A 26,034-nucleotide genomic window follows, 5' to 3' on the forward strand; every position below is an offset into this window, starting at 1 on the left:
AACAATGATGAATCAATCATGTTACCTACTTATTGACAGAAAAGTGATGGACTCAGGGTGCAGAATGAGACTTTTTAAATAAAATATGGCCAATGTGGGAATTTGTTTTACTTGACTATTCATATTTATTACAAGGTTTTTTTTTTCTTTTTTCTAAATGATAGGGTGGGGCAAAAAAAGAGAAAAGCAATTTTTGCTCATTGAAAAAAAATAACACAAATAGGAATTTTATTCAATGTCCCCATCCTACCTTTCCAGTCTTCTCACTCTTTCCTTCCCTCCATGCACCCTATAGTTTAGATACCAGCTCACTTACTGCTCCTCAAAAAATTCATTCCAGGCAGTCAGTTCCATGCAAGTGGAAGCAAGAGAGCTCTAGTGACTTGTAGCCTACAGGTCATGCAGCTCCAATGCCCCATAGCACCCACCATCACTCTGAGGAGAAATGATAGGACCATGTCAAATATGGAAAAGAATCTATTTAACCTGAAGTTTTGCTGCTAAAGAGCTTAATAGGATGCCAAAAGGTATGATAAAGAAGAAAAAGCTGAAAAGACCAAGATTAAAAAGGCCATACAGAAGAGCAATACAAAAGTTCCATAAATACATGCTGAAAATACAATCCGTCAGAAAAGCCAAGTAATTAATTTCTTGAGAATGAGTGCTCGGGTAGATGCTGTAACAGCTAGAGTTCAGACAGTTGTGACAACGAGTGTAACTAAATCAATGGCAGGTATAGCTAAGTCTATGGATGCTACATTGAGGAACATGAACCTTGAGAAGACATCTGCCTTACTAGACAAATGTGAACACCAGTTTGAAACAGTAGATGCTCAAATTCAACACTATGAGCAGTACTATGACACTAAAAACTCTCTCTATATATATAATGATCAAATACTCTTGGCAGAATAAGATGCTTTGGCCTTGCAATTCTTTACAAATATGATAAGAAGTTTGAGGGAGCTTCCACGCTTACTGGACTTCATAATTCTGAATAGCACATGTCAAAATGTGAAAGATATCTTTCACAAGTGTCTTAGGTTGAAACAAGAGTTTAACTAAATCTGTTTGAAACATCTTCATTAAACATTGAGTCAAAATTCTGGTACCACAATACTTCATCTCTTTTTTGGAATTATTATTTATTAAGTTGAAACATTTTAAATCCTTTTTATCTTTGCAGGACTGAGAAATTTAAAAGGAAAAAAAGTAGGAATGGAATAGGGCAGGAGAATCTCCCTCTCATTTGCTCACGTGGCCCAAAATACATCATTCCCCATTTTGAGATGAACAGTACTATGTGCACATTGGTCTGCTTTTAGTTTGTATTCATATTTTAAACTTGGATTACCATATGCATTTTCACACCATATTCTGGCTGTGTGTATGTGTATGTGTTCTCTAAAATCTCCATGAGATAATCATCTTCACCCAAAATCACCTGGAAAAAAGTGACACATTACTTCATTTGCAGAAAAGATTAAGACTCATTAGCATTTGCTGTTTGTAAAATCTGGTGGCCAACTCACAGCCATATTTGGACTTCCATACTTCTCTCTCCAGTAAAATTATAAAATTGAGAAATTGTCCTGACAGATTTTTATTAACCAATATTTTTTAATGAATTTACATGGAATTCTTATCATGCACATTCTCAGGGACTACTATCGATTCATTCAGGGGAAACCCTGACCTATTGTTTTCTTTTAAACAAGAATTTCAAGAACAAAGAAATCAATAGTGTTTTCTTTGAAACTAAATACATTAAGCTAGTATGTCTTACACCAGCACCTCATTATTCATTGGGAATCTTAAGTATATAGGGAGATTTTAAGTGTGGCCATATAAACAACTTTATTTTAAGTGTTGGCCATATATTTTTTTTGTGGCCATACAAACAGACACTCATCTAGTGAAGTGGAAGTTATAATAATCTAGAGATATTTTGAGTAGGAATGAGAGAGGACTGAGCCACTGAATTTTGTTGCCCAAGTGTCCATTCAGCCTCTTCAAATGGCCAGTTATTAAAATGTGCAATTGTAACATGGAGCTATGATGTTTTAATTTAGTAGTCATAAAACGGTGGCTAACAGTGAGTTACTAATACACTGCAGCAAGTATACAAATGGAAGGAGGTTGGTTGAGTACAGTGACATGGGAAAAGGGAGGGCAGGATGGTTTATCCCCCTAATGAAAGATTTCCTTATAAAAGAATTCCATTGCTGTTTGTTTTGTTTTTTCCAAATAAAGTTTTGTTGAGGAATGATTCTCCCTGTTGTGAGTCACAAAGGCATTGGAAGTACAAGAGCCTTTTGCCAGACCTTTCTTAAACAAATATTACCCATTCATCCAAACAAAGTATTTTGCATTCCAAATGAGTGTTTGAATGAAAAATATATGAACAAGTAAATTCAATAACTGTGCTGTCTGTTGAGCACTAGGCCCCTTATATACAAGTTTCTCGGCATGTGACTAAGGGGTGTTTCTGTCTCCATGTGGACAGCCCGCATTTTGTTAAATAAGTGATGGTTTATTTCTCTGTATGAAAGTGGTTGGTGTGTTTATTTTTACTAAAATATTCTAGGGAGCCTGAGAAGAGAATTATCACAGACTAAAATACCTATGAAGTATAAACTCTCCTTAGTTTCCACGAAGTATGTAACTTGTTCTTTTGACTTAGTTAAAAAGATTATAATTAAAAATCTGTTCACCTGAAAAAAAAGTTCATTTCATCTCCCTTTTGTGTCTTTGGACTGGCCATCCTCCATTGCTGAGAATGCTCTGCCTCTTCTCATCCCAGCTTCAGCTTAAATGCCACTCTGATACTGCTGGTATCTTGCAGGAGTTCTTCCTAGACTCCCCTAACACTGGAGCATATAACCCACTAAGGTTATATGTACCTTTTTATTTAAAGGGTAGCTCCTTGAGCACAGGAACTACTTCCTTGCTTTTGCTTTCCTTTCTATCAGTGCTTAGCAAAGTGCCTATAATATACTAAGTACTTCATAAATGCTTCCTTAATTGATTTCCCTAAACCCAATCTCTTCCTAATTTCCCCTATTTCTTGTCCAGGGCACCACCACTCTTCCACTTGTGCCAATTCCAACCTTGCAGTCATTCTTTTTTTTCAGTCTCCATCACCAGCTCCCATATCCAGTCAGTTGCCAAGTCTTCCTCAACATCTACCTCCTCAACATCTCTCACATTCTTGTCTTCATTCACACTGCAACCATGCAAGTTTAGGCCCTCATTAATCCTCACTATCACATAGCTTTCTAATTTGTCTTCCTACAGTCAGCTTCTCACCTTTCAAATACATCTTCCACAGTTACCAAACTTTCATTCCTAAAGGACTTATCTGACTAAGGAGAATTGTCTACTCAATTATCTTCACTAGCTCCCTATTGTCTCTAGGATAAAATACAAATACCTACGATTGACATTTAAAACCCTTCAAAATCTCACTCTAACCTATCTTCCCATTCTGACTACACATTACTCTCCCTCTCATTCTAGCAAAAATGGATCTTCCTGAAGTTCCCTGTCAGTGATACTCTGAGTCTTTGCATATGCCTGAAATGTTGCCCTCTTCCACCTCTTGGAACTCTTAGCTTCCTTGAGGTTTTAGCTGAAGCTCCAACTCCAACAAAAGGCGTTTTCTGATTCCCCCAGGTGTAAATATTTCTCTCCCCACCGAAAGAAAATATTTTGTAGATATTTGTGCATATGTTGTATATTTACTTTTCTGTGTACATGATGTCCTCTATGCTGGCCCCATACTCAACATAATGGGAGCTTAATTTGGGAACAATTTCATTTTTCTTTTTTGTCATTGTATCCTGGGCACTTACCACAATATCTGGCACATAGTAGACATCTAATGTGCTTGTTAATTTAATGTATGTTAAGTTGAACTGAATTGAAAGAGATGGTTAGTGAAGATCTAGAAAACAAAAGCAGTGATTACCAAGAGCAATTACAATTCATGACAAACTTTATTCCCTTTTTTGACAGTATTACCAAAGTGACAGATCAGAAGAGTTCCATAGTTATAGTTTACCTAGATTTTAGGAAAAAATTGATAAACACAAACCATTTTTATAGAAAAGATGGAAAGTTGTGGGTGAGACAATAGTACAGTTATATTCAGAACTAACTGAACAATCAAACTCAAAGAGTACTCATTAAATTTTTTATGTCAACTCTGAAGTAAATATCCAGCAGACTGCTTTCCCACCTCTACCCCAGGGATCTGTGTTTGGATCTATTCTAATCTTGTTATTAATAATGTGAGAAACAGTATGGACTGCATCCTTACAAATTCTTTTGAGAATATAAAGCTAAGAAGGATAGCTAACCCAAAAGAGGACAGGATGCAAAAGATTCTGATGGGCTGAACCTAATAAGATGAAATTTAATAAGGACAAATGTAAAGATTTATATTTATGATGAAAAAAATCAACTTCACAAGTCCAAGATGAAAAATGCATAGTGGGGGGGGAGGGGGACGACACAGGGGCAGACGAGCTATAACTAAGGTAGGGCAGACAGCACTTTGCACCAGGATAGTGAATTTGTGTTATGTGTAAATTTAATAAGCATGCCATCAATGCCTTTATCCAAGTCAAGGAATCCAAATCTAGAGCTGGGACTTACAGACCATCTGGTCTAACCCTCTAATTTTTTAAATTTATTTTCAGCTCCACATTCTCTCTCTACTGTCTCCCCCCTCCCAAATGAGAAAGCAAGAAAAAAAATCCATTACAAACATGTATAATCAAGCAGAACAAATTCCTGTACTGTCTGTGCCCTCCCAAAATGTCTCAATCAGTACTTTCTGAGTATAGCATCTCTTTATCAGTGGGTGAATAGTATGTTTCATTTTGAGTCCTACAGATTACTGATTTGTCTCTCTGAGCATGAATCTCATAATAACTGACTATTTAGACACTTGATGTCTGCAAGAAATTTCAAACTAAACCTATGCAAAAAAATTAATTATCTTTCTCTCCAGAACTTACTCTTCTCCAAATTTCCTTATTTCATCTGAAAACATCAAATTTAAAAAATTCAAAAATTTGAGGGTTTTTTAAAAATTAATTGTGAAACAGCATATTACATTGGACATCAAGAGGACCTTTGACAAAGTCCATTTTTCTAAATCTAGCCTTGACTATAACTTTTTTATTCTTTCCTTTTTTTCAATCAAAAAAAATTCTCCATCCACCCTTCCCTCCTTCTCTGAGAACAAAAGAACAAAACCCCTGTTACAAATATGTATAGTCAAGCAAAACAAATTTCCAAACTGTCCACGTCCAGGAGCTGGGAAGCATGTTTCATCATTAGTCCTTTGGAATCATGGCTGCTCATTAATAGTAATCAGAATTCCTAAGTCCTTCAAAGTTGTTTGGCTGTAGCTTGTCACTGAATAAATTGTTCTCTCGGTCCTGTTCACTTCACTCTGCATCAGTTCATAAGAGTCTTCCCAGGTATCTCTAAAACCATCCCCTTCATTACTTCTTAAAGTAAAATAGTATTCCATCCCCCCTATATACCAGAATTTTTGCCACCTCAAAAAGAGCTATATATTTCTGTACAGAGTTAAGAGTTTGTTATGCTTAGGACTAATCCCTCCCTTAATCTACTGTCCCTCTCATCTTTCCTTCTCCCCATTCCTTTCTATTTCCTTGTTGAATGAAACATAGTTCTATACCCAAATCTGTGTGTGTGTTTGTGTGTGTGTGTGTGTGTGTGTGTGTGTGTGTGTGTGTGTGTGTGTATTCTTCCCTCCCTTTGACCAGTTCAGATAAGTGAGGTCCAGGTGTCAGCTTTTCCCTACCGTACCCTTTCCTGTTTGTATAGCCTTCTACTTGTACACCCCAATTATGTGAGACAATTTTACCTCGCTTTCCTTTTCCTCCTTCCCCACCCCCTAACCCATGTATTCCTCACCCCATCTTTCTCTTTGGATCATCAAGGCATAACAGAACCAATTCCAGGCCTTCTATCTAATTAGACACACTACACTCTATGACCCCTGATGATAATAGGATTTAGAGGAGACACATGTTATCATCTCCTCATATTTGAAAGTAAACAGCTTATTCTTATTTAGTGCATGATGATAGTTCATTCATGTTGACCTTTTTATGTTTCTCTAAATTCTTGTGCTTGAACTTTGCAGCTCTGGTATTTTCATCAGGAATGCTTGGAAGTCCTCTATTTCCTTAAAGCATCCGCGTTTTGGTTTTTTTTTTGGTTTTTTTCCCCATTGTGGGATTATCCTGAGTTTTGCTGGGTAGATTATCCTTAGCTGTAAGCTTATATCTTTTGCCTTCTGGAATATTCCATTGCAAGCTCTCTGTTCCTTAGTAGTGGTGACTGCTAAATTGTGTATGAGCTTAACTATGGTTCCTCAGTACCTAAATTCTTTCTGTCTGGCTGCTTGCAATATTTTCTCTTTAACCTGGAAGCTCTGGATTTTGACTATGATATTTCACAGAAGTTTTCATTTTGGGTCTTCTTTCAGATGACTGGTAGATTCTTCCTATTTCCAATTTGCTCTCTGGTTCTAAAATATCCAGGTAGTTTTCTTTCCAGATTTCTTGAAATATATCTAGACTCTTTTGGGAGCCGTGGCTTAAAGTTATCCAGTGATTCTTAAACTTTTTCTCCTGGATTTATTTTCTAGGTCACTTGTTTTTGCTATGAGATATCTTATATTTTCTTCCCCCACCCTCCAGTATTTTGACTGTGAAGAATTATTTCTTGTTATCTCACAAAATCACTGGCTTTTCTGAAGTCCATTCTAAGTTTCAGAGACTTTGGTGCTTATACAAGGTTTTGTCTCTCTTGTGTCAAGCTATTAATTCCCTTCTAAATGCTTTCTTCAATAGGTCTAATTTCTTTTCCAATACTTTCCTCTAGCACTCTCATGTCATTTAACTTTTCACTATTTTTCTAGATTTTCTGACTATTTTAAATTACATGTTTATTTACTCTTGCTTCTTCTCTCCCAAGAATTCTAGCTGAACTTGTACCTAAACTGTGTTTTCTTTGATGTTTTGCTTGTAGATGTTTGGGATTTGTCTTCTTCTGGCTTTGTGTCTTGAGTGTCCCTGTTACTATAAATAACTTTTTGTGGTAAGACTTTTTTAAATTTGCAAATTTTTCTAATCTACTTCCTAACTTCAGACTTGGTATTAGGGCTGGGCTTTGCATAATGAAGGTGTGGGCTAGTCCTGTTGCTTCTTTCTGAGGGTACTGACTATTGTTATTCCAGAACTGGGACCCAGAACTGGGGAGTGGGCAACACCAGCACCTGTTCTAACACTGGCACCCTAATACAGGTCTAGGATTTCTTCTTGCTCTAGAGCATTTTCCCCTGGGCACTGGAATACTCTATAAACATATTCTTCATCAGACAGTGCCTATAGACATCTCTGACTCCCTCTGCCAACAAGTACTGTAAAAATGTGACTTTTCCTTGGATTTCCCATCAGGATTCAGTCTAACACATTTTCTAGATGTTTTGGGAGAAATTTTAAGGGGAGTTCACTATACTGCTTCCTGCCACATTGTCTTGGGACTATTTTTCCCAGAGACTTTTTAAATAATATTTTATTTTATTCCCAATTACATGTAAAAACAATTTTCAACATCTATTTTTTTAAATTTTGAGTCCTATATTCTTTCCCTCCTTCCATTCCCTCCTCCATCCCTGAAATGATAAGCAATTTAAAACAGTTATACAAGTACAATCAATCAAAACTTATTTCTACATTAGTCATGTTGTAAAAGAAAACACAGACAAAAAAAAATACCATGACAAAAACAAAGTGAAAAATAGTATTCTTCAATTGGCATTCAGATTCCATCAGTTCTTTCTCTAGAGGATAGCATTTCATCATTAGTCTTTTGAACTGTCTTGGTTCACTGTATTGCTAAGAATAACTAAGTCATTCACAGCTGATCATCATACAACACTGTTGTTACTACGTACAATGTGCTACTGGTTCTGCTCACTTCACTTTGCATCAGTTCATGAAAGTCTTTCCAGATTTTTCTTAAATCATCCAGCTCCTCATTGGTTATAGCACAATAGTATTCATTACAATCATTATACCACAACTTGTTCAACCATTCCCCAATTGATGGGCACCCCCTCAATTTCTAATTCTTTGCCACCACAAAAAGAGTTGCTAAATATTTTTTGTACAAAGAGGTCCTCCCCCCCTCCATTTTTAATCTCTTTGGCATACAAACCTAGTAGTGGTATTGCTGGATCAAAGGGTATATGCAGTTTTATAGCCCTTTGGGCATAGTTCCAAATTGCTCTCCAGAACAGTTAGATTAGTTCACAATTCCACCAACACTGTCTCAATTTTCCCACATCCCTGCCAACACTTATCATTTTCCTTTTCTGTCATATAAGCCCATCTGATAGATGTGAGGTGGTACCTCAGAGGTGTTTTAATTTGCACTTCTTTAATCAATAGTAATATATAGCATTTTTTCATATGACTATAGATAGCTTTGATTTCTTTGTCTGAAAACTACCTGTTCATAATCTTTAACAATTTATCTACTGGTTCCCAGAGACTGTCAATGAAGTTTAAAACAAGTAAGTTCCCAGGTTCACTGAAACATGTTCATCTTAAGTAAATTTTTTAACCTTTATGATATGAAGCTTACTAATAGATCATTCTGCAATATCACAACTTCATCTCAGAATTTCTATAATTCTACAACATTCTGCTACTTGGTAAATCACTTTACTTATCAGCATTTATTTCTCCCTCAACAGGGACAAGAATTCCAAGCCTACCCAGAAGTAAAGAAAAAAAAACTGGCATCAGAAGACCTGGATTTCAATCCTAGTTCTGCCACCTATATTACTCTTTGTGTAACCATTGGCATTCAATCCTCTAGGGGTTAGTTTGTTCATTTGGAATATGAGGGAATTTAATTAGATGTTCCCTAAGGTCTCTCTAGCACTAAATCTTTGATCCTAAACTACAAACAGGGCTGGGATGGGTGGGAAAGGAGATCAGAACTCACTGCCTTGTGGCCCTTCTCATTCTGATCCTAAGTAATTAAATGTTCTCTGGCAGCCCTGGGACCAAGTGAAAAAGGATGACAGATTTCAACCTGGAAGAGACCTTAAAGGCCATCAAGTCCAACTTACTCTTTTTACAGATGAGGAAACTGAGGTTGAGAGAAGTTTAGTGACCTGCCCTCAATTATACAGTTAATAAGTGAGGAAGCTAACAGTACAAAGGATAAAGGGCCAGACCTGGAGCCTGTAAAACCAAAGTTCAAATCTTCCCTCAAATACTAGCTGTATGGCCCTGGGCAAGTCACTTAACCTCCATCTGCCTCAGTTTCTTCATCTGTAAAATGAGAATAATAATAGCACCTGCCTCCCAGGGTTATTGTGAGAATAAAATGAGACAATATATATATTTTTTTGCCTTTTGGAGGGCAACTGAGATTAAGGTTACACGGCTAGTAAATGAGACAATATCTGTAAAGAAAATGCTTTGAAAATACTGAAGTACTACATACATGTAAGGTTTTATTATTATCTTGTTGACCTAGCTTCCCACTCTGGCTCAACCCATCCTAGCTTCTCTCTTCTTTAGCATCTCAGAACTACCTCTGTTGGTATCATGACCCCACTTGTTTTAGAGTGGAAATGAAACCTACATCTTGCTTTGAGTTGGAAAGACATGGATTATGCCAGAAAGCATAAGTAAATGTACTTTTTGTAAGAAAATTTGATTAAAAGTTGAGTCATCCTAAGGTTCTAAACCATGGTTTAAAATAAATGAGCTTTAATCACAACAATTAAACATAAAGTATTAGGGCAGTAGAAATACCTAAAGACTAAAGATACAGGTATGACATGATTGAGCAAATTACTAAAAGACTATGTAGGAGTACAGTCAACTGGTTAACAGAATAAGGCAAATGAAAACAATTTTTATTAAGCATCCACTTGTATGGAATTTTGGACAAAGGCAATTTCTGGGGTGAAGATAAAATATTCCCCATGGGAACTTCAGCCTAACAAATAAATCTAAGTACTTTATATTTTCATGTATTTTTCATTCAGTGCTATTTCAGGGAGGAAAAAGTCCCACCTTCAAAATCAATTACAACATAAAATAATTAGGCAAACTGAAATATATATCATACTCCAAAATAAAAACAAATATATTTTGAAGTATTACTTACTCTGAGTTACCACAAGATCCAGGGCAGTGTTAGTGACACTTTGCATTCCAGCAACAATATAAGCCTCACAGTTTTTCAGGTTGCTGAGAGCATTGTCCACATTGTTGACAAATATCCAAGGAAAATCATCAGAATTCTCTGGCATCCTGAAATTGTTACCTGTATTTTAAAAAAAAAAGGGAAATTATAAAAAGAAATCTGTAAGAAATAAAGTATTGGGGGCAGCTAGGTGGCCCAGTGGGGCAGCTACATGGCACAGTGAATAGGGCACTAGGCCTGGAGTCAGGAGGACCTGAGTTCAAATCTGGGCCTCTGACACTTGACACTTACTAGCTGTGCGACCTTGGGCAAATCATTTAAGTCATTTAACCCCAACTGCTTTGCCTTCCCCCCCTCCAAAAAAATAAAGTACTGAATGCAGAAAGAAGAAGAATAAACGTCCACATAAATATATGTGAAGCCCTAATACTTTCCATATTAAGAAATACTAGACAGTGGAGGGAGCACTGTCTCTTTGCCGGCACCATGCCTGCCCTCAGACCCCTCGTGAAGCCTAAAATCGTCAAGAAGACCAAGAAGTTCATTCACTACCAGTAGGACAGATATGTCAAGATCAAGAGAAACTGGTGTAAATCAAGAGGCATTGACAACAGGGTGCGAAGGCGATTCAAGGACCAGATCTTGATGCCCAATATTGGTTATGGAAGCAATAAGAAGACAAAACACATGCTGCCAAGTGGATTCAGGAAGTTTTTGGTGCACAATGTCAAAGAGCTAGAAGTGCTCCTGATGTGCAACAAATCTTATTGTTATGAGATTGCTCACAACGTTTCCTCTAAGAATCGGAAAGTTATTGTTGAGAGAACAGCTCAGCTAGCCATCAAGATCACTGATCCAAACGCTAGACTGAGGAGTGAAGAAAATGAGTAAACAGCTTTACACATTTTTATTTGTGTTAAATAAACCCGTAAACTACTAAAAAAAAAATACTAGAGAGCAATCACTCTAAGTGAAACTGAAAGTAATTTTTAGATTATCTGACAGTCTAAAATGATATATCAAGGTCCAGAGAATATGCAGAAATCTAACTACAACCTTTCCCCGAATACTAAAGAATTTTAACATGTATGTTTATGTTTCCACAAACACAGTGCTTACTCTAGAGTAGGCATTTATCAATATTTGTCGAGCACTCTAACTATAAAAGGATAAAATGTGCTCTATGCCTAAAAAGCCCTTACCTGAAACAGAAATCGAAAGGCTCAGCCTTCATGAATATGAAACATAGTTTTCCAAAGCTGAATTCTCAAAACAAATAGCATGAAAAAACAAATAATTTTTAATTTTTGTTAAAAATAACTCATTTATTTAGTTCTTTAAGGTTTCAAAGCACTTTGCTTATCACAACCCTGTAATTCAGGTATTACAAATGGTCTCCCTTTTACAGATATTTAAAGAAATAAAGACATTAAGAGTTAAGAGGATTTTGATGACGTGACTCAAGATACGCAGTTTCCTGATTTCAAGTTTACCAGTCTATTCAGGATATAATAAATCTTCCTATAAATTTAATAACAACCTCAAATACAACCAAATAAGCCAAAAGAAAGCAGGGATTGTTTTTACCTTATTCCCAGCACTGGCACAGAGTAAACACTTGAAAAACACTTGTTGATTTGATTAGACTTTTGTTCAAATATATATATTTTTTTGTTACTAAAATATGGTTTACATATTATGTTTTATTGGGGATTTATTTTCTTTAAGTCAGCAAGCATTAACTGAGCACATACTATATGCCAGATACTAACCTAAGACTTAGGGAAGTAAAGAAAGCATTTTGATGGGAACACAACAGGCAAATTATGTACATACAAAATATATACAAACAGGTCATCTCAGAGAGAAGACATCAGTAGAGGGGAAGGGGTACCAGGAAAGTCCTCTTTCAGAAGGCATGTTTTGAAGAAATTCTGAATAGAGTACCTCAGGCACAAGGAACATGTATTCTAACATTCATTCTAACTGAATGAAAAGGCTTCATGGAATCTAGAGATAAAGTGTCCTGTGTGATGAACAGCAAGAAGGCCAGTGTCACTGGATCAGATACATGGAGGACAGTAAAGTGTAAGACTAGAAAAGTAGAAAGGGCTAGCTTGTAAAAGGCTTTAAAAGACAAACGGAGCATTTTAAACTTCATCCTAGAGAAAACAGGGAGCCACTGGAGTATATTAAGTAAAGTGACATGACCAGGTCTTCTATTTAGGAAGATCACTTTGGTAGGCGAGTAGAAGATGGGCTGGAGTGGGAAGAGTTTTGAAGCAGAGACCAAGCAGAAGGCTGAAATCCATAAATAAAGGGGTAAGTTCCATACCAGAGTGGCAGCTATGTGAGCAAACAGAGGGGAAAGTATAGAAGAACTGTTGTGAAGGCAGAAAGAGAAGACATGTGGGGTGAGTACAATTGAGGAATCAAGAATGACACCAAAACTGCATGTCTGGGTGACTAAGAAGATGAGAAAAATTTTAAGGAAAATAATGAAATTTAATAATGAAAAACAAAATAATTTGCTTGTTTTGTTACTCCTTCCACTGTTTTCCATCTGTATGTTTTGCTGCTGTCATTTCAAAATATGGTCAGAGTCAATGTTTCTGTTCAATACAACAAACATTACAGATTCAACTAAGCCTGGACAGCTAGGTGGCATAGTGGATAAAGCGCTGGGCCTCAAATCAGGAAGAACTAAGTTCAAATTCAATCTCTGACACAACTAGCTGTGTGACCCTGGGCAAATCACTTAACCCTGTTTACTTCAGTTTCCTCATCTTTAAAATGAGCTGGAGAATGAAATAGCAAACCACTCCAGTATCTCTGCCAAGAAAACCCCAATGGGATCACCAAGAGTCAGGCATGACCAAAACAACAAAATAACTCACTCTAACCCCCATTTAATAAACTCTAGTGGCACCCTATTACCTGGATCAAATCTAAGATTCTCCGTTTGGCTTTAAAAGCCCCTCACAACCCTCCATCCCTATCTTACACAGTACTAAGATCTAAGATCCCGCAAAACCATACTTCTTGCTGTTTCTCACAACAACACTCCATCTCTCAAAACTGTGTCCCATTCCTGAAACGTTCTTTCTCACTTCCACCTCCTGCCTTCCAAAGCTTCTTTAAAGACGCATCTTAAATCCCACTTTATAAAGAGGCCTCTCCCCAGACTTCCCACTCTCTACACCACCTCCCACTGCTAGTGCCTTCTCTCTGAGATTACCTCTCATTTACACAGTTTATACCTTTTATGTACACAATTGTTTGTATGTTGTCCCCATCCCCCATTACAATGTGAGGTCCTTCAGGACAGGGACAGTTTGGTTTCTTTTCCCCTCTGCATCTGCAGAAATTAGCACAGTGCCTGGCATACAGTAAGTGCTTAATAAATGCTTGACTGGGGCGGCTAGGTGGCACAGTGAATAGAGCACCGGCCCTGGAATCAGGAGGACCTGGGTTCAGATCCGGCCTCAGACACTTATCACAAGGACTAGCCGTGTGACCCTGGGCAAATCACTTAATCCCAATTGCCCTCCAAAAAGCAAAAAAATAAATAAATAAATACTTGACTGTACTCCAAATACAGATAGAAATCTATAAAATTTTCTATTACATAGTAACATGTTTCCATCTCCTATCAGATAAATTTCTTTTATATTTTATTTTTAAAATTTCTTTTAAGTTTTCAACATTCATTTTTATAAGATTTTTAGTTTTAAATTTTCTCTCTCCTTCCCCTCCCCCACCAGCAAGATGGCATGTAATCTGATATAAGCTATACAAGTACAATCATATTAAATATATCTGTATATTAGTCATTTCGTAAAGAAGAATCAGAACCAAAGGGAAAAACCATGAGAAAGAAAAAACAAAAAAAGAGAGCAAATTGTATGCTTCAATATGCATTCATACTCCATGGTTCTTTCTTTGGATGGGGATACCATTTTCCATCTTTAGTCTTAGAATTGTCTTAGCATTGCTGAAAAGAGCTAAGTCTATCAAAGTTGGTCACTGTACAATGTTACTGTTACTGCACACAATGTTCTCCTGGTTCTGCTCAGCATCAGTTCATGTAAGTCTTTTCAGGTTTTTTCTTATGGAACAATAGTATTCCATAAAACCCAACTTGTTCAGTCATTCCCCAAATGATGGGTATCCCCTCAATTTCCAATTCTTTGCAACCACAAAAAGAGCTTTTCCCACTTTTATGGTTTCTTTGGGATACTGAGTCAAAGGGTTTGCACAGTTTTATAGCCCTTTGGGCATAGTTCCATATTGTTCTCCAGAATGGCTGGATCAGTTCACAACTCCACCAATAATGCATTATTGCTCCAATTTTCCATATCTTCAACATTTATCATTTTCCTGTTTTGTCATGTTAACCAATCTGATAGATGTGATATGGTACCTCAAAGTTGTTTTAATTTGCATTTCTCTAATCAATAGTGATTTAGAGCATTTTTTCACATGACTAGTTTTAATTTCTTCATCTGAAAACTGTTCATATCCTTTGACCATTTATCATTTGGGGAATTACTTGCATTCTTATAAATTTGACTCAGTTCTCTAAATATTTTAGAAATTAGACCTTTATCAGAGACACTGGCTGTAAAAATTGCTTCCCAGCATTCTGTTTTCCTTCTAATTTTGCTTGCATTGGCTTTGTTTGTGAAAAGACCCTTTAAGTTAAAGTAATCAAAATTATCTATTTTGCATTTCCTAACTCACAAATTCTTCCATTCTCCATACATCTGACAGGTAAACTATTCCTTGCTCTCCCAATTTGCTTATAGTATTACCCTTTATGTCTAATTCATGTACCCATTCTGACCTTATCTTGGTATACAGTATAAGATGTTGGTCTATGCCTTGTTTCTGCCATACAATTTTCCAGTTTCCGGCAGCTTTTGTCAATGAGTTCTTATCCCAGAAGCTGGAGCCTTTGGGCTTATCAAACAGTAAACTACTATAGTCATTGATTACTATATCTTGTGTACCTAACCTATTCTACTGATCCACCAAGATAAGTTTTTTGAGAGGAGATAATGTTTTATTTAAGATTTAAAGATTTAAAGCTGGAAGAGACTAGAGATCATCTCTTTCAAAACCTTCATTCTACAGATGATAACACAGAAGTTAAATGACATGCCCTAGGACACAGAGGCAATAACAATTGGTAGAGCTGAAATGCGATCCTAAGTCCTCTGATTCTACACTCACCACTCCTTCTACTACATGTCCTATCTTATCCAGTTTCAAATCATTAAGTCAAGACAACAAGCATTCACTAAGGAAGCATGTATTAAGTACACACTAGGTGTCAGACACTGTGCTAAATAATGGAGATACAAAATTAGTCAGTTGATAAACATTTATTAAGCACCTACTGTGTGCCAGTCACTCTCCTAGGTGCTAGGGATACAAAAAGAGGCAAAAGATAGTCTGCCCTCAAGGAGCTCACAGTCTAACGAGAGAGACAACAAGCAAATATGTACAAGCAAAACACACATAAAATTAACAGAAAAGAATTAAAAGAAGGAAGGCACTATAATTAAAAGAAGTTGGGCAAGACTTGCTATAGAAAATGGGATGTTAGCTGGGACCTCAAGGAAGGCACGGAAGCCAATAGGAAGAGAAGAGCACTCTAGACTTGAGGGACAATCCAAAAAAATGCCTAGAACCAAGAGACCATGACCATGAAATAGCCAGGAGGCCAGTCTTATCAAAGAGCATGTGCTGGGGAGTAAGGAGTAAGATGGAAAGAGAAGCAGAGGTTATAAGAGCCTTTAATGCAAACAGAGCACTTTGTATTTTATCCTGGAGGTAAAAAGGAGTCACTGGAGTTTAACGAATAGGGTGTTGACAAGGTTGGATCTGTGTTTTAGGAAAATCACTTTAATTGCTAAATGGAGGATAAATCAGACTAGAGAGACTTGAGGCATACAGTTTCACCTGGAATTCACAGTGAGGATAAAGAATAAGGCAATGGAAGGGAAGGCAGACAGCAAAGTGAAAAGCCAATAGACTACTGTGATAGTCCAGACATGAGATGATGAGGGCCTGTATCAGAGTGGTGGCAGTGTCAGAAAAGAGAAGGGGGTATATTCAAGAGATGTTGCAAAGGTGAAATCAATAGGTCTTGGCTTATTTGGATATGATTGCATATGAGATGTTAGAGAGAGAGTGGAGAATCCAGGATGACTCCAAGATTATGAGCCTGAAAGGATAGTATTGCTCTCAACAATAATATGGAAGATAAAAGGTGGGGAGAGTCTGGAGAAAACATGATTTCTGTTTTGACATAATGAGTTTAAGATGTCTACTGGCCATCCAAGTCTGAGATGTCTAAAAGGCAGATGGAGAAGCTAGGTAGGAGGTCAGCAGAAAAACTAGGGCAGGAAAGATAGATTTAAGAACAAGAACCAGGAAAACATTGTACACATTGTCTTTATATGTAATTGGAAAAAATGAAACACTGGGAAAAATGGAAGAAACACTGGAAAAATTGGAATAAAAAGATTTTTAAATTGGGGGAAAAAAAGAATCATCAGCCTTGACATGTAACGAAATTTATGGGAGCTGATGAGATTACCAAGTGAAGTAGTATAGAGGGTGAAGAGAAGAGGTTCCAGGATAGAGCCCTGAAGGAAACCAACGATTAGAGGGCATGATATGAAAGAAGATCTTGCAAAGGAAACTAAGAAGGAGCAGTCCGAGAGGGAAGAAAACCAGGAGAGTGTTGTCCTGGAAACCTAAAGAGAAGAGCATGAAGGAAGAGAAAGGGATCAACAGTGTCAAAGGCTGCAGAAAGGTCAAGGAAAATGAAGACTGAGAAAAGGCCAATGGATTTGGCAACTAGGAGATCATTACTAACTAAAGAGAGCAGTCTCAGTGTAAATAATAAAGTCGAAAGTCAGATTCTAAGAGGTAAAGGAGAGAATGAGATGTTAAGGAGAGAAAATGGAGACACCAATTGTAAAGGGTCTTTTTGAGGAGTTTAGCGAAAAGGTCAGAAGAAATATAAGATCATCCTCGGTGACAATGAAAGAGTCAAGTGAGGGCTTTTTTCAGGATAGGGAAGATATGGGCATGTTCATAGACAGTAGGAAATGAGCCAATAGAGGGGCAAAAATTGAAAATAAATGAAAGAGTGGAGAAGACAGAATGGGATTGCTTGAATAAAGAAAAAGGTTAGACTTGGTAAAGAGCAAGGCTAGTTCCTTATACAAGACAGAGGTGAAAGAGGAGAAATTAGCAGAAGGCACCTGAGGGATAGGAGATATGGGAAAAGGAAATAGAGGCAGTTTACAGGCTCAATTTTTTCTGCAAAATATGACGCAAGGTTCTCAGCTGGGATAGTGGAGGTAGTAAGAGCCATGAGAAGTTAAGGAGGGATGAAAAAGGTTTGGAAAAGCTGCTGCAGAGAGTGGGATAGTGAGTTGATAAGGGAGGTATAGTAGGATTGCCTCATAGCAGTAAGGGTCCAATTGAGGTTAGGTAATATGGGTGAACCCAGTTGCATGATTTACTCCACTTTCATTCAGCAGCACGTATGTTAAGAGTGAAGGTGACAAATGGTGGGAGTGGTTCAAGGTTGGGTATAATTGCCAATATGAAGAAGCAGCTAGGGATTCAAGATAGGAGGAAAGTGCAGAGTTGAATGGGTTCACCAAGAGTCAAAGTGGGAAGAAAAAGAAAAAGTGAATAGTGCAGCAGAGATGGCCAGGGAGAGAACTGAGGGGGACTGGAATTCACAGTGAGGGTAAAGAGTAAGGCAATGGAATGGAAGGCAGAGGGCAAGGTGAAAAGCCAATAGATTATGTCCAGATAAGGGGATTTCTGAATTCTTGAACATGGGAGTTGGTACATTTGTAGGTAATGGCAAGATCAAGGACATGACCATCTTTGTATGTTGCTGAAGTGGAGTGGAGGAGTTCACAGTAGGTGAGTAGGTTGAGGAACTGAGGGATCAGAGTATTTGAGGAAGAATCAATGTACAAGTTTCGTAGTATTACAGCAGAAGTCAAGGAGGAGAGAAAAATTGTGAGCCATGTACCAAATTCACTAAGAAAGGAAACAGAGTGATGGGGCGTGAACTTCTAGATAACAGCTACCAGGATTTTGATTTCATGGTATATATGAACACCAATATTTCCCTCAGAAGTAAGAAGGGGGAAAACCTAGAAATGGCAATACAGAGCAAGAAGCATTTCAACTTCCCTGCCTTGATCAGTGAGCTAAGAAGAATAGATAAAAGGGTAGCCAGTAGTGATAAGGGTAGGCAGGGAGGCTGTGTAATCTGGGGGAAGTCAGGTTTCAGTAAGAGCTAATAAATGGAAGGAGTGGGAGAAGAATAGATTTAAGATGAAAAGAAGTTTGTTGCCTATGGAACAGGCAAGAACCTGGTGGCAGGGAGCAGGTAAGAAATGGGATTTGAATGGTACTATACAGAAGTTCAGTCACTGGGATGTGAAGGGCACGACCAGGTATAAGAATGTAAGTGTAAGAAACTTTAAGCTATGAGGGCCTACTAAAACCAAAGTTGCACGTCAAACTATTCCCAATTTCTTCACTATTACAAATTCTAAGGTGGAGTGGTCACTTCCCCACAAGGTTCTCATCATTTCCATCTCATATACCAGGTTTCTTTCCTGCTGTGAATCAGAACCAGAACAGAATTTTTTTTTTTGTTTCTCCACCCTTCCAAAGGATGAAAATGTCATTAAGTCAGGAAATTCTTAGTTGTTCTACTTTTAACAGAGAGAATACTCCACAAGACCTCCCAGTAATTACGCCCCAAATCCCATGAATATACCATGGTTTGGGATCTGTTTCCTGAATTCATCTATTTCTTCTTCAGTTCAGATGGTGTGTAGTTTACTATGATGATAATACTGCTTGTTTCCATTGATGTAAACAAAATATTTTCTATCACACTTCTTTTACCTCTGGGTTGCTGGATATATTCATACAACTATTTTTTTCTTAATTTTTCTGTTTCCTTTTACTCCTCCTGTTCTTTTTTTAATAAGGCATACACTTCTATGGGACTCATTAAATAAAGGCTCAATGATACCTAGAGGTCAAATCTGCCTCCTTTCATGAGAAGTTCTAATTCATCTTATTTCTTATAATTTATAGATATAGATGCCAAAGTATAAAACTTTGTTACTATTTCCTTTCTTGGATTGTTTTTCTACTGTGAATTTCTGGTTATCTCAACTGCTAAACTTTTCATTATAGCTACACGATGTAATAACTACCTTGTCACATATACCATAGATAATTTTCTCTTTTCCCCTTCTTTTAAGTGTAAGGTCTTTATGATTAAATTTACAAGAATACAGGAAAACACATTTCTACTAGCCTTATTAGGTACATGCCATCCCTGATCAGATGATCATTTCTGTATTTTAAGCCATGGTCCAGAAGTACCTGTTTATCCACAACACCACTGCGACAAAATGAACCAGTAGAACAGGAAAGAACCTCCTTCCCCAGTCTCTTCTTTTACCCAGCCTCTGCATAATATGTCTTAAAGTGTTACTCCTCCTTCTCAGCTTCATCTGCAGGAGGTGATCCTCACTAGACCCAGGAGTCTGAGCCATGGCCCACTTGCAATCAGGATTCCAAGCAGGACAGAGCAGCTGGTGAGTCAGCCCGGCAGGGAAGCCAGGAGAAAACGAGTTGCCTGGCACTTGAATCCAAGGCAAGTTTTGGTTTTGGAACTGGGAATGTGCTTTATGGTAACCAAGCTAACTATGAACCTAATCCTTTTCCCTCCCCAGAGTAAGGTGGTAAAAAAAAGGGAGTGGGATTATGCTTCCCATGTGTTATGGGAATAAATTTGCATATATAATTATACCTTTGGAAACAAATATTCTCCTCCCCCTACCCCCAAACACAAGCTCAAAGAGGAAGGGGAGAAGAGAAAACAAGAGACAGAGAGAAAGGGGGAGAGAAAAAGAAACAGAACCTGGGATCAAATCATATCTCAGATACTATTAACGACATGATTCTGGGCAAGTTCCATAACTTCTGTCTGTCTCAGTTTCCGCGTCTGCAAAATGGGGATAATTATAACACCTACCAACATTGTTGGGGTGATATAATGGCATATTTGTAAAGTGTTTTGCAAACCTAAAAGCACAGAATGTTATTGTGCCATAGAGAAATGATGAAACAGACCAATGCAGAGAAAAATGGAAAGAACTCTATGACCTGAGGCAGAATGAAGTCAGCAGAACTAGAACCATTTCTAAAATGATAAATTTTATAAGAAAAAAAACACTATGAAAGCAATGACAAACCACAAGTCGAAAAGAATGAAGATGAAACACGCCAGTCATATCGTGCAGAAAGGACATACATACGTTGTCAGAGGAGGCCAAAATGCGGATTTGTCTTATGCAGCAATGGTTTTATTTTTAAGATTTCTGCTGGTTGTTTTTTTTTTTAATTTGCTCAATGTGGGAAAGATTTTTTATGTTAATTTTTATAAATTATAGACTAAATAAAATGTTAGAAAAAAAGAACCCTGAAAGCGACCTAAATGCTGACTGTTAATACTTGATGACTGTGCAGCCTCGAGCTGACATAACCCTCTCTGAGCCTCAGTTTCCTCACCTGTACGATGAGGGATTTGGACTAGAAGGTCCCCCTCCAGCTCCTGTCACAAGCTACGCATTTAACAAAACGTTGGTGGAAACGGAATCGAGTTCAGGTGAGTCTCTCTAAGGTTTTCCCCGGAAGGAGACCACTCACAGGCCAACAGTTCCCGCCCCAGGGCCCTTACCTGGCCGCCGGGCCCAGACTCGGACCCGTGTCACTCAGAAGCCACAGCCAACACCTCCTACAAGACCTAGGCTCCCGCTCTCTCAGATCCCTTATAGCTACAAGCGCAGAACTGGCGCCGATCGTATGTCATCACCAGGCGCCGATCATGCGTCATCACTAAGGAGCCGAGGAACACATAGGTCAGTCACGTGATGTCGCTCACCTCCCTTTCCTTCTGGTTTGTTCACGTGACCTTCCCTGGTCCCGCCTCCGCGCCCCACCCTGTTCCATCCAATTCTAGTCATGTGACTACCGGAGCGGCACTGAGGCTGGGGAAGGGGGTCGGTCGGGTCTTTCAGTTGGGGTGGGGGGCCGAGGGGAGATTGTCAGGCACTGGTCGCCTGCCGTGACTGGCGAGAAGGGCGCGGACTGCCCCCTCCCCACAGCTCCTCCTGCCCCCCCCCCAGACTGGGACAAGCAGAGACAGACCCGCACAGACCCCGGCGCCGGAGCAGGGCCTGGCCCCGTGACAGGTGACTGAGGGAGAGTCGGGTCCACGAGCCGAAGGGACAGGGGGGGACTGTCCAGGCGGAAGGAGCTTGGAAGGGAACCTGCCTGCTCCCCGAGGGCTGGTGGTAGCTGGGACCGAGGACTTAGGCTTGAGACCCTGGGACAGGGTGACCATGGAGAAGAAAAGATTATAAATGATGAGGGGTGCAGGAAGGAGTGTAGCCCCTGCCCCTCCTGCATGCATGGGTGAAAGTTAGGAAGTGAGGGAACCTTAGAGATCTCCACAGGAGGGTCACGATGATGTAGCGGGAGCCCTGGTTTTAAATTCTGTTTCCTGCTATTTCCTAGGTGTGCAGGTCATTTCACTTTCATGGACCTCAGTTTCCTCGTTTATAAAAATAAAAATACTAAGTGATCCTAAAACTCCTTCCAGCTCTAAACCCTATGCTTCATACTCTAAACTGGAGTATTCCCTAGTTGTAAGTACAGACTGAAGAAACTGAGGCCCAAAGACAGGAAGTATAGGCTTGGAGACTTGACACAGTGCTGAACTTTTATGAAGGTTGTGGTGTAACCAAGTACCTAGGTACACAGATACCACTTTTTCCAGGTTTGATGCTCCCCTGTGGTAGCTTTTTTGTTGAAGCAAGGTTTGTTTTTAGGGTGTGTGTGTGTAAGTAAAGACAGGAGGTAAGAGAAAATACAGGGTTTTTCCAAAGGCTATTTAACATTTCTAGGTTTGCTTATAGAGGGGTGTGTTATGAGTCCTTCTTTCATTCTTCGAAGTAGTCAGATTCTTTCTACTATTTTTTCCCATCCAGAAAATTACTGGACAGCATGCCAATTCATAAACAAAACCTTTTCTATACTTTTCTAGGACTTAGGAAAAACATGTAGATCGAGGGACACTTAGGATCATAGGATTTAGAGCTGAAATGAACTTCAGAGATCATTTAGTTCAATTCCTTTTATTTTATAGATAGGAAAAGAGTCTTGTAGAGGTGTAAGTTAAAGTGACTTTTCTTTGGTCCCTACAATAGTAAATATTACAGCCAAAATTAAAATGCAAATTTTCTGACTTAAAATCCCATGCTTGTTTCCACTAAATCATACTGTCAATCAGTAAACATTTGTTAAGTGCCTAATATGTGTCAGGCACTGTGCTAAGCAAAAGGGACTCAAAAGGAGGCAAAAGACAGGCCCTGCCCTCAAAGAGCTTACAATCTAATGGGGGAGACAACATGCAAATAAATATATAAAAAGCAAGATACATAAATAAGATAACTAGGAAATAATTGACAAAAGGAAAGCACTAGAATTGAGAGGAGTTGAGGAAGGCTTCCTGTAAAAGGTGAAATTTTAGTTGGGACTTAAAAGGAAGCCAGGGAGGTCAGTAGTCTGGAGTAGGAAGAGCAATACCAGCATGAGGGACAGCCAGAGCAAATGCTCTGAACCAAGAAAATGGAACAGCCAAGAGTCCAGTGTTACTGGGTCAAAGAGTATGTGTAGGAGAGTAAGGTGTAAGATATCTGGAAAAGTAGAAGACAGCTACGTTATGGAAAGCTTTGAATGATAAGCAGAGCATTTTGTATTTGCCTCTAATCAATAGGAAGCCACTGGAGTTTATTGAGAGGAATGGGAGTGAGGAACATGATCACACCTTCATTTTAGGAAAATCGCTTTAGTGGCTAAATGAAGACTGAGTTGGGAGGGGGCACAGACTTGAGACAGGCAGACCTACCAGCAGGCTAGTTCAGTAATCCAGGTCTGAGGTGATGAGGAACTGCACTAGAGGGGTGGCAGTGTCAGAGGAGAGAAAAGAGTGTATTTGAGAGATGCTACAAAAGTGAAATTAACAAGCCTTGGTGACAGGTTAGATATGAGGAGAGAGAAATAGTGAGGATTCAAGAATGACTCCTGGGTGGTGAACCTGAGGGACTAGGGGAGTGGTATTGCCCTCAATAGTAATAGAGAAGGTAGGAGGCCAGAAGGGTTGGGGGGGGGGGGGGGGATATCCTGCGTTCCGTTTTAAATGTATTGAATTTAAGGTGTCTACTAGACATCCAGTTCAGAATGTCTGAAAGGCACAAGATTGGAAGTCAATAGACTAGGGCAGGAAGTCTGAAAACCATCAGCATAGACATGGTAATTAAATCCATGGGAGTTGATGACATCGCCAAGTGAAGTAACAGAGAGAAAAGGACACAAGATAGAATTCTGAGGACCACTTCTGATTAGTGGGCACTGTCTAGAGGAGGATCCAGTAAAGGATACAAAGGAGTGGTCAGATAGGTAAAAGGAAAACTAGGAGATTGTGATGTCTTGAAAACCTAGAGAGAAGAAAGTATTGAGGAATAGAAATATCAACAGTGTCAAAAGCTGCAGAAAGGTCCAGGAGAATGAGGATTAAGAAAAGACCATTGGAGGGGCAGCTAGGTGGCGCAGTGAGTAAAGTGCTCTCCCCGGAGTCAGAAGGACCTGAGTTTGGTTCCAGCCTCAGACACTTAACACACACAAAAAACTAGCTGTATAACTTTAGGCAAGTTACTTAACCCCAGTTGCCCTCCAAAAGGACAAAAAAAAATGCAAAAAGGGGCGGCCAGGTGGCACAGTAAGAGCCACCTAGCCACCCCATTTTTCTATTTTTACAAAGTACCGGGGGGAGGCTAGGAGGCACTGTGAATAGAGCACCGGCTCTGGAGTCAGGAGGACCTGAGTTCAAATCCGACCTCAGACAATTAACCACTTATTAGCCGTGTGACCTTGGACAAGTCACTTAACCCCAATTGCCCTGCCTTCCCCCCTCCAAAAAAGCCCCCCTACCCCGAGAAAAAAAAAAGTACCAGGGACTGTGATAGTGAAAAGACTTTTTTACCAAAAAATGTATGGGTCTTTTCTACTTTTTATCTGTTTGTTTTTATTTTCCAGTTTAATCTTCAAATGCCTTTGAGATAATTTGACTTAGTTCAGTCCATCACAAAGAGTTCAGTAAACATTCTTTTTCACTGTTTCTCACTGTTTTACAAGGTGATCCTGATCGTTTCCCACCATCTCCAATCATAATATTTTACAAATGAATTATATTCTAAGTTTGTGGCATTCTTAGTCACCATATTTCACAATTCAAATGCTTGCTGGCTGAAGCAGTTTCTAGGCTTCGTAAGTGTTCATTGTGGCATTTAATTTATGTTGGTTATACTTCCTTGGCAAATGGTCATACTTTGTCATTGCATGTCCTTGTATCCATTTCCTATTTTTCATTGTCAGCAAACTTGCTCAAAAAGTTCAAGTTAGAGTTGTCTCAGCTGCACACCATTATCTTCTTATGTTTATTTTTCTAATTCAGTATTGATTTTTATTTTTGCTTTAGCAAGTAAGTGGTCCAGTTGTGCACAAACAGCTGATTCAGAAATTACTCTAACATCAATAACCAGTAATTTCCTCTCCATTAAAGTATAATCAGTATCATTTTTGTGACGTTCTTTGGTCCTCACCCAACCTAGAATCCCTTAATTCTCCCTTTGAAGAAAATATTCATGAGATGTATAGACAGAAGGCTTCCATGTAGCCTGAAGCTTTGGGGTTACCAAAGGCTTGCCCTTGAACCATCTTTTCTAAGATATTTAATCATCCACCAATACCCACCCTAGCATTAAAATCATAGAATGTGGAAGTATATGTTGATTTAATTTGAAGGAATGAACTTCTCAAGTGCACTGTAGATAGGTAGACCCTCTATCCCCATGGTGGTCTTCTTGGTTTTTTTTTTGGGGGGGGGTTGCTTTTTGGAGGGGGGAAGGTAGAGCAGTTGGGGTTAAGTGACTTTCCCAAGGTCACACGGCTAGTTTTGTGTTGAGTGTCTGAGGCCAAATTTGAACTCAGGTCCTCCTGACTCCAGGGCCGGTGCTATATTCACTGCACCACCTAGCCGCCCCCACGGTGGTCTTCTTGTAAATGTTTATTGAGAGCACTGTTATAGATAACCAAATTTCCCAGGAAATAATATTTCTCATTGCCTATGGATACAGGATAAAAACCAAGTCCTTTATTTCTTTCCCCAAAAAGAAACTGTGAGTCATCCATCCATTTCATGGTGACTTCCATTTGTCTTTTGTTTCCTTTGTAGTGAGAATGACCGTATTAGTATGATTCAGTTCCTCAGGTAGTATGGCCAGTTCTTGGTTATCAGACCAAGTGTTAATGTTTAGAGTACTCACAATTAATTCATATTTTAAAATTGCCATAAAACCCGATTCTTAGAACTTTCTGCCCTTACATTCCATTTTGCATTATTTGTATCTGGTTGCATGTCTTTATAAAACTTAAAGTGTAGTACAACTGGCAGTTGTTTCTCTTGAAGGTAGTCTGGATATTTAGCGATCATTTTAGCTGTTCAGTAGTAAAAAGGACTGACCTGGGAAATAATGACTTCCTCATTACTTCAGGTAGTTA

At 38.7% G+C, this 26,034-nt stretch overlaps 2 protein-coding genes and 1 pseudogene across 6 annotated transcripts in view; 2 read left to right on the plus strand and 1 right to left on the minus strand.

The window, feature by feature from the left end:
- The window catches only part of NSMCE2 (NSE2 (MMS21) homolog, SMC5-SMC6 complex SUMO ligase), a 284,003-nt gene extending 262,762 nt beyond the window's left edge, over positions 1-21,241 (minus strand). The window contains exons 1-2 of the mRNA XM_069081200.1: positions 21,092-21,241; positions 10,243-10,401 (exon numbers count right to left, since the gene is read on the minus strand). Of these exons, the coding sequence (XP_068937301.1) occupies positions 10,243-10,387 (145 nt within the window). The 5' untranslated portion in view covers positions 10,388-10,401; positions 21,092-21,241. The remainder of the gene's footprint in view (positions 1-10,242; positions 10,402-21,091) is intronic.
- On the plus strand, positions 10,753-11,172 carry LOC138155798 (large ribosomal subunit protein eL32 pseudogene; annotated as a pseudogene).
- Positions 18,181-26,034, plus strand: part of WASHC5 (WASH complex subunit 5) — a 73,876-nt gene continuing 66,022 nt past the window's right edge. For 2 of the 5 annotated variants that reach the window (XM_069081195.1, XM_069081199.1), the window contains exon 1: positions 18,181-19,946. The gene's annotated coding sequence lies outside the window, so the exon portion shown is untranslated. Of the gene's footprint in view, positions 20,006-21,371; positions 21,606-26,034 lie in introns of those variants that run through there. The other 3 variants (XM_069081194.1, XM_069081196.1, XM_069081197.1) reach the window with 2 other exon arrangements.

Source organism: Petaurus breviceps, unplaced genomic scaffold (assembly GCF_028583685.1).
Source record: "Petaurus breviceps papuanus isolate PSGF00001 unplaced genomic scaffold, PetGlider_PUasm1.0 98, whole genome shotgun sequence".
NCBI lineage: Eukaryota > Metazoa > Chordata > Mammalia > Diprotodontia > Petauridae > Petaurus > Petaurus breviceps.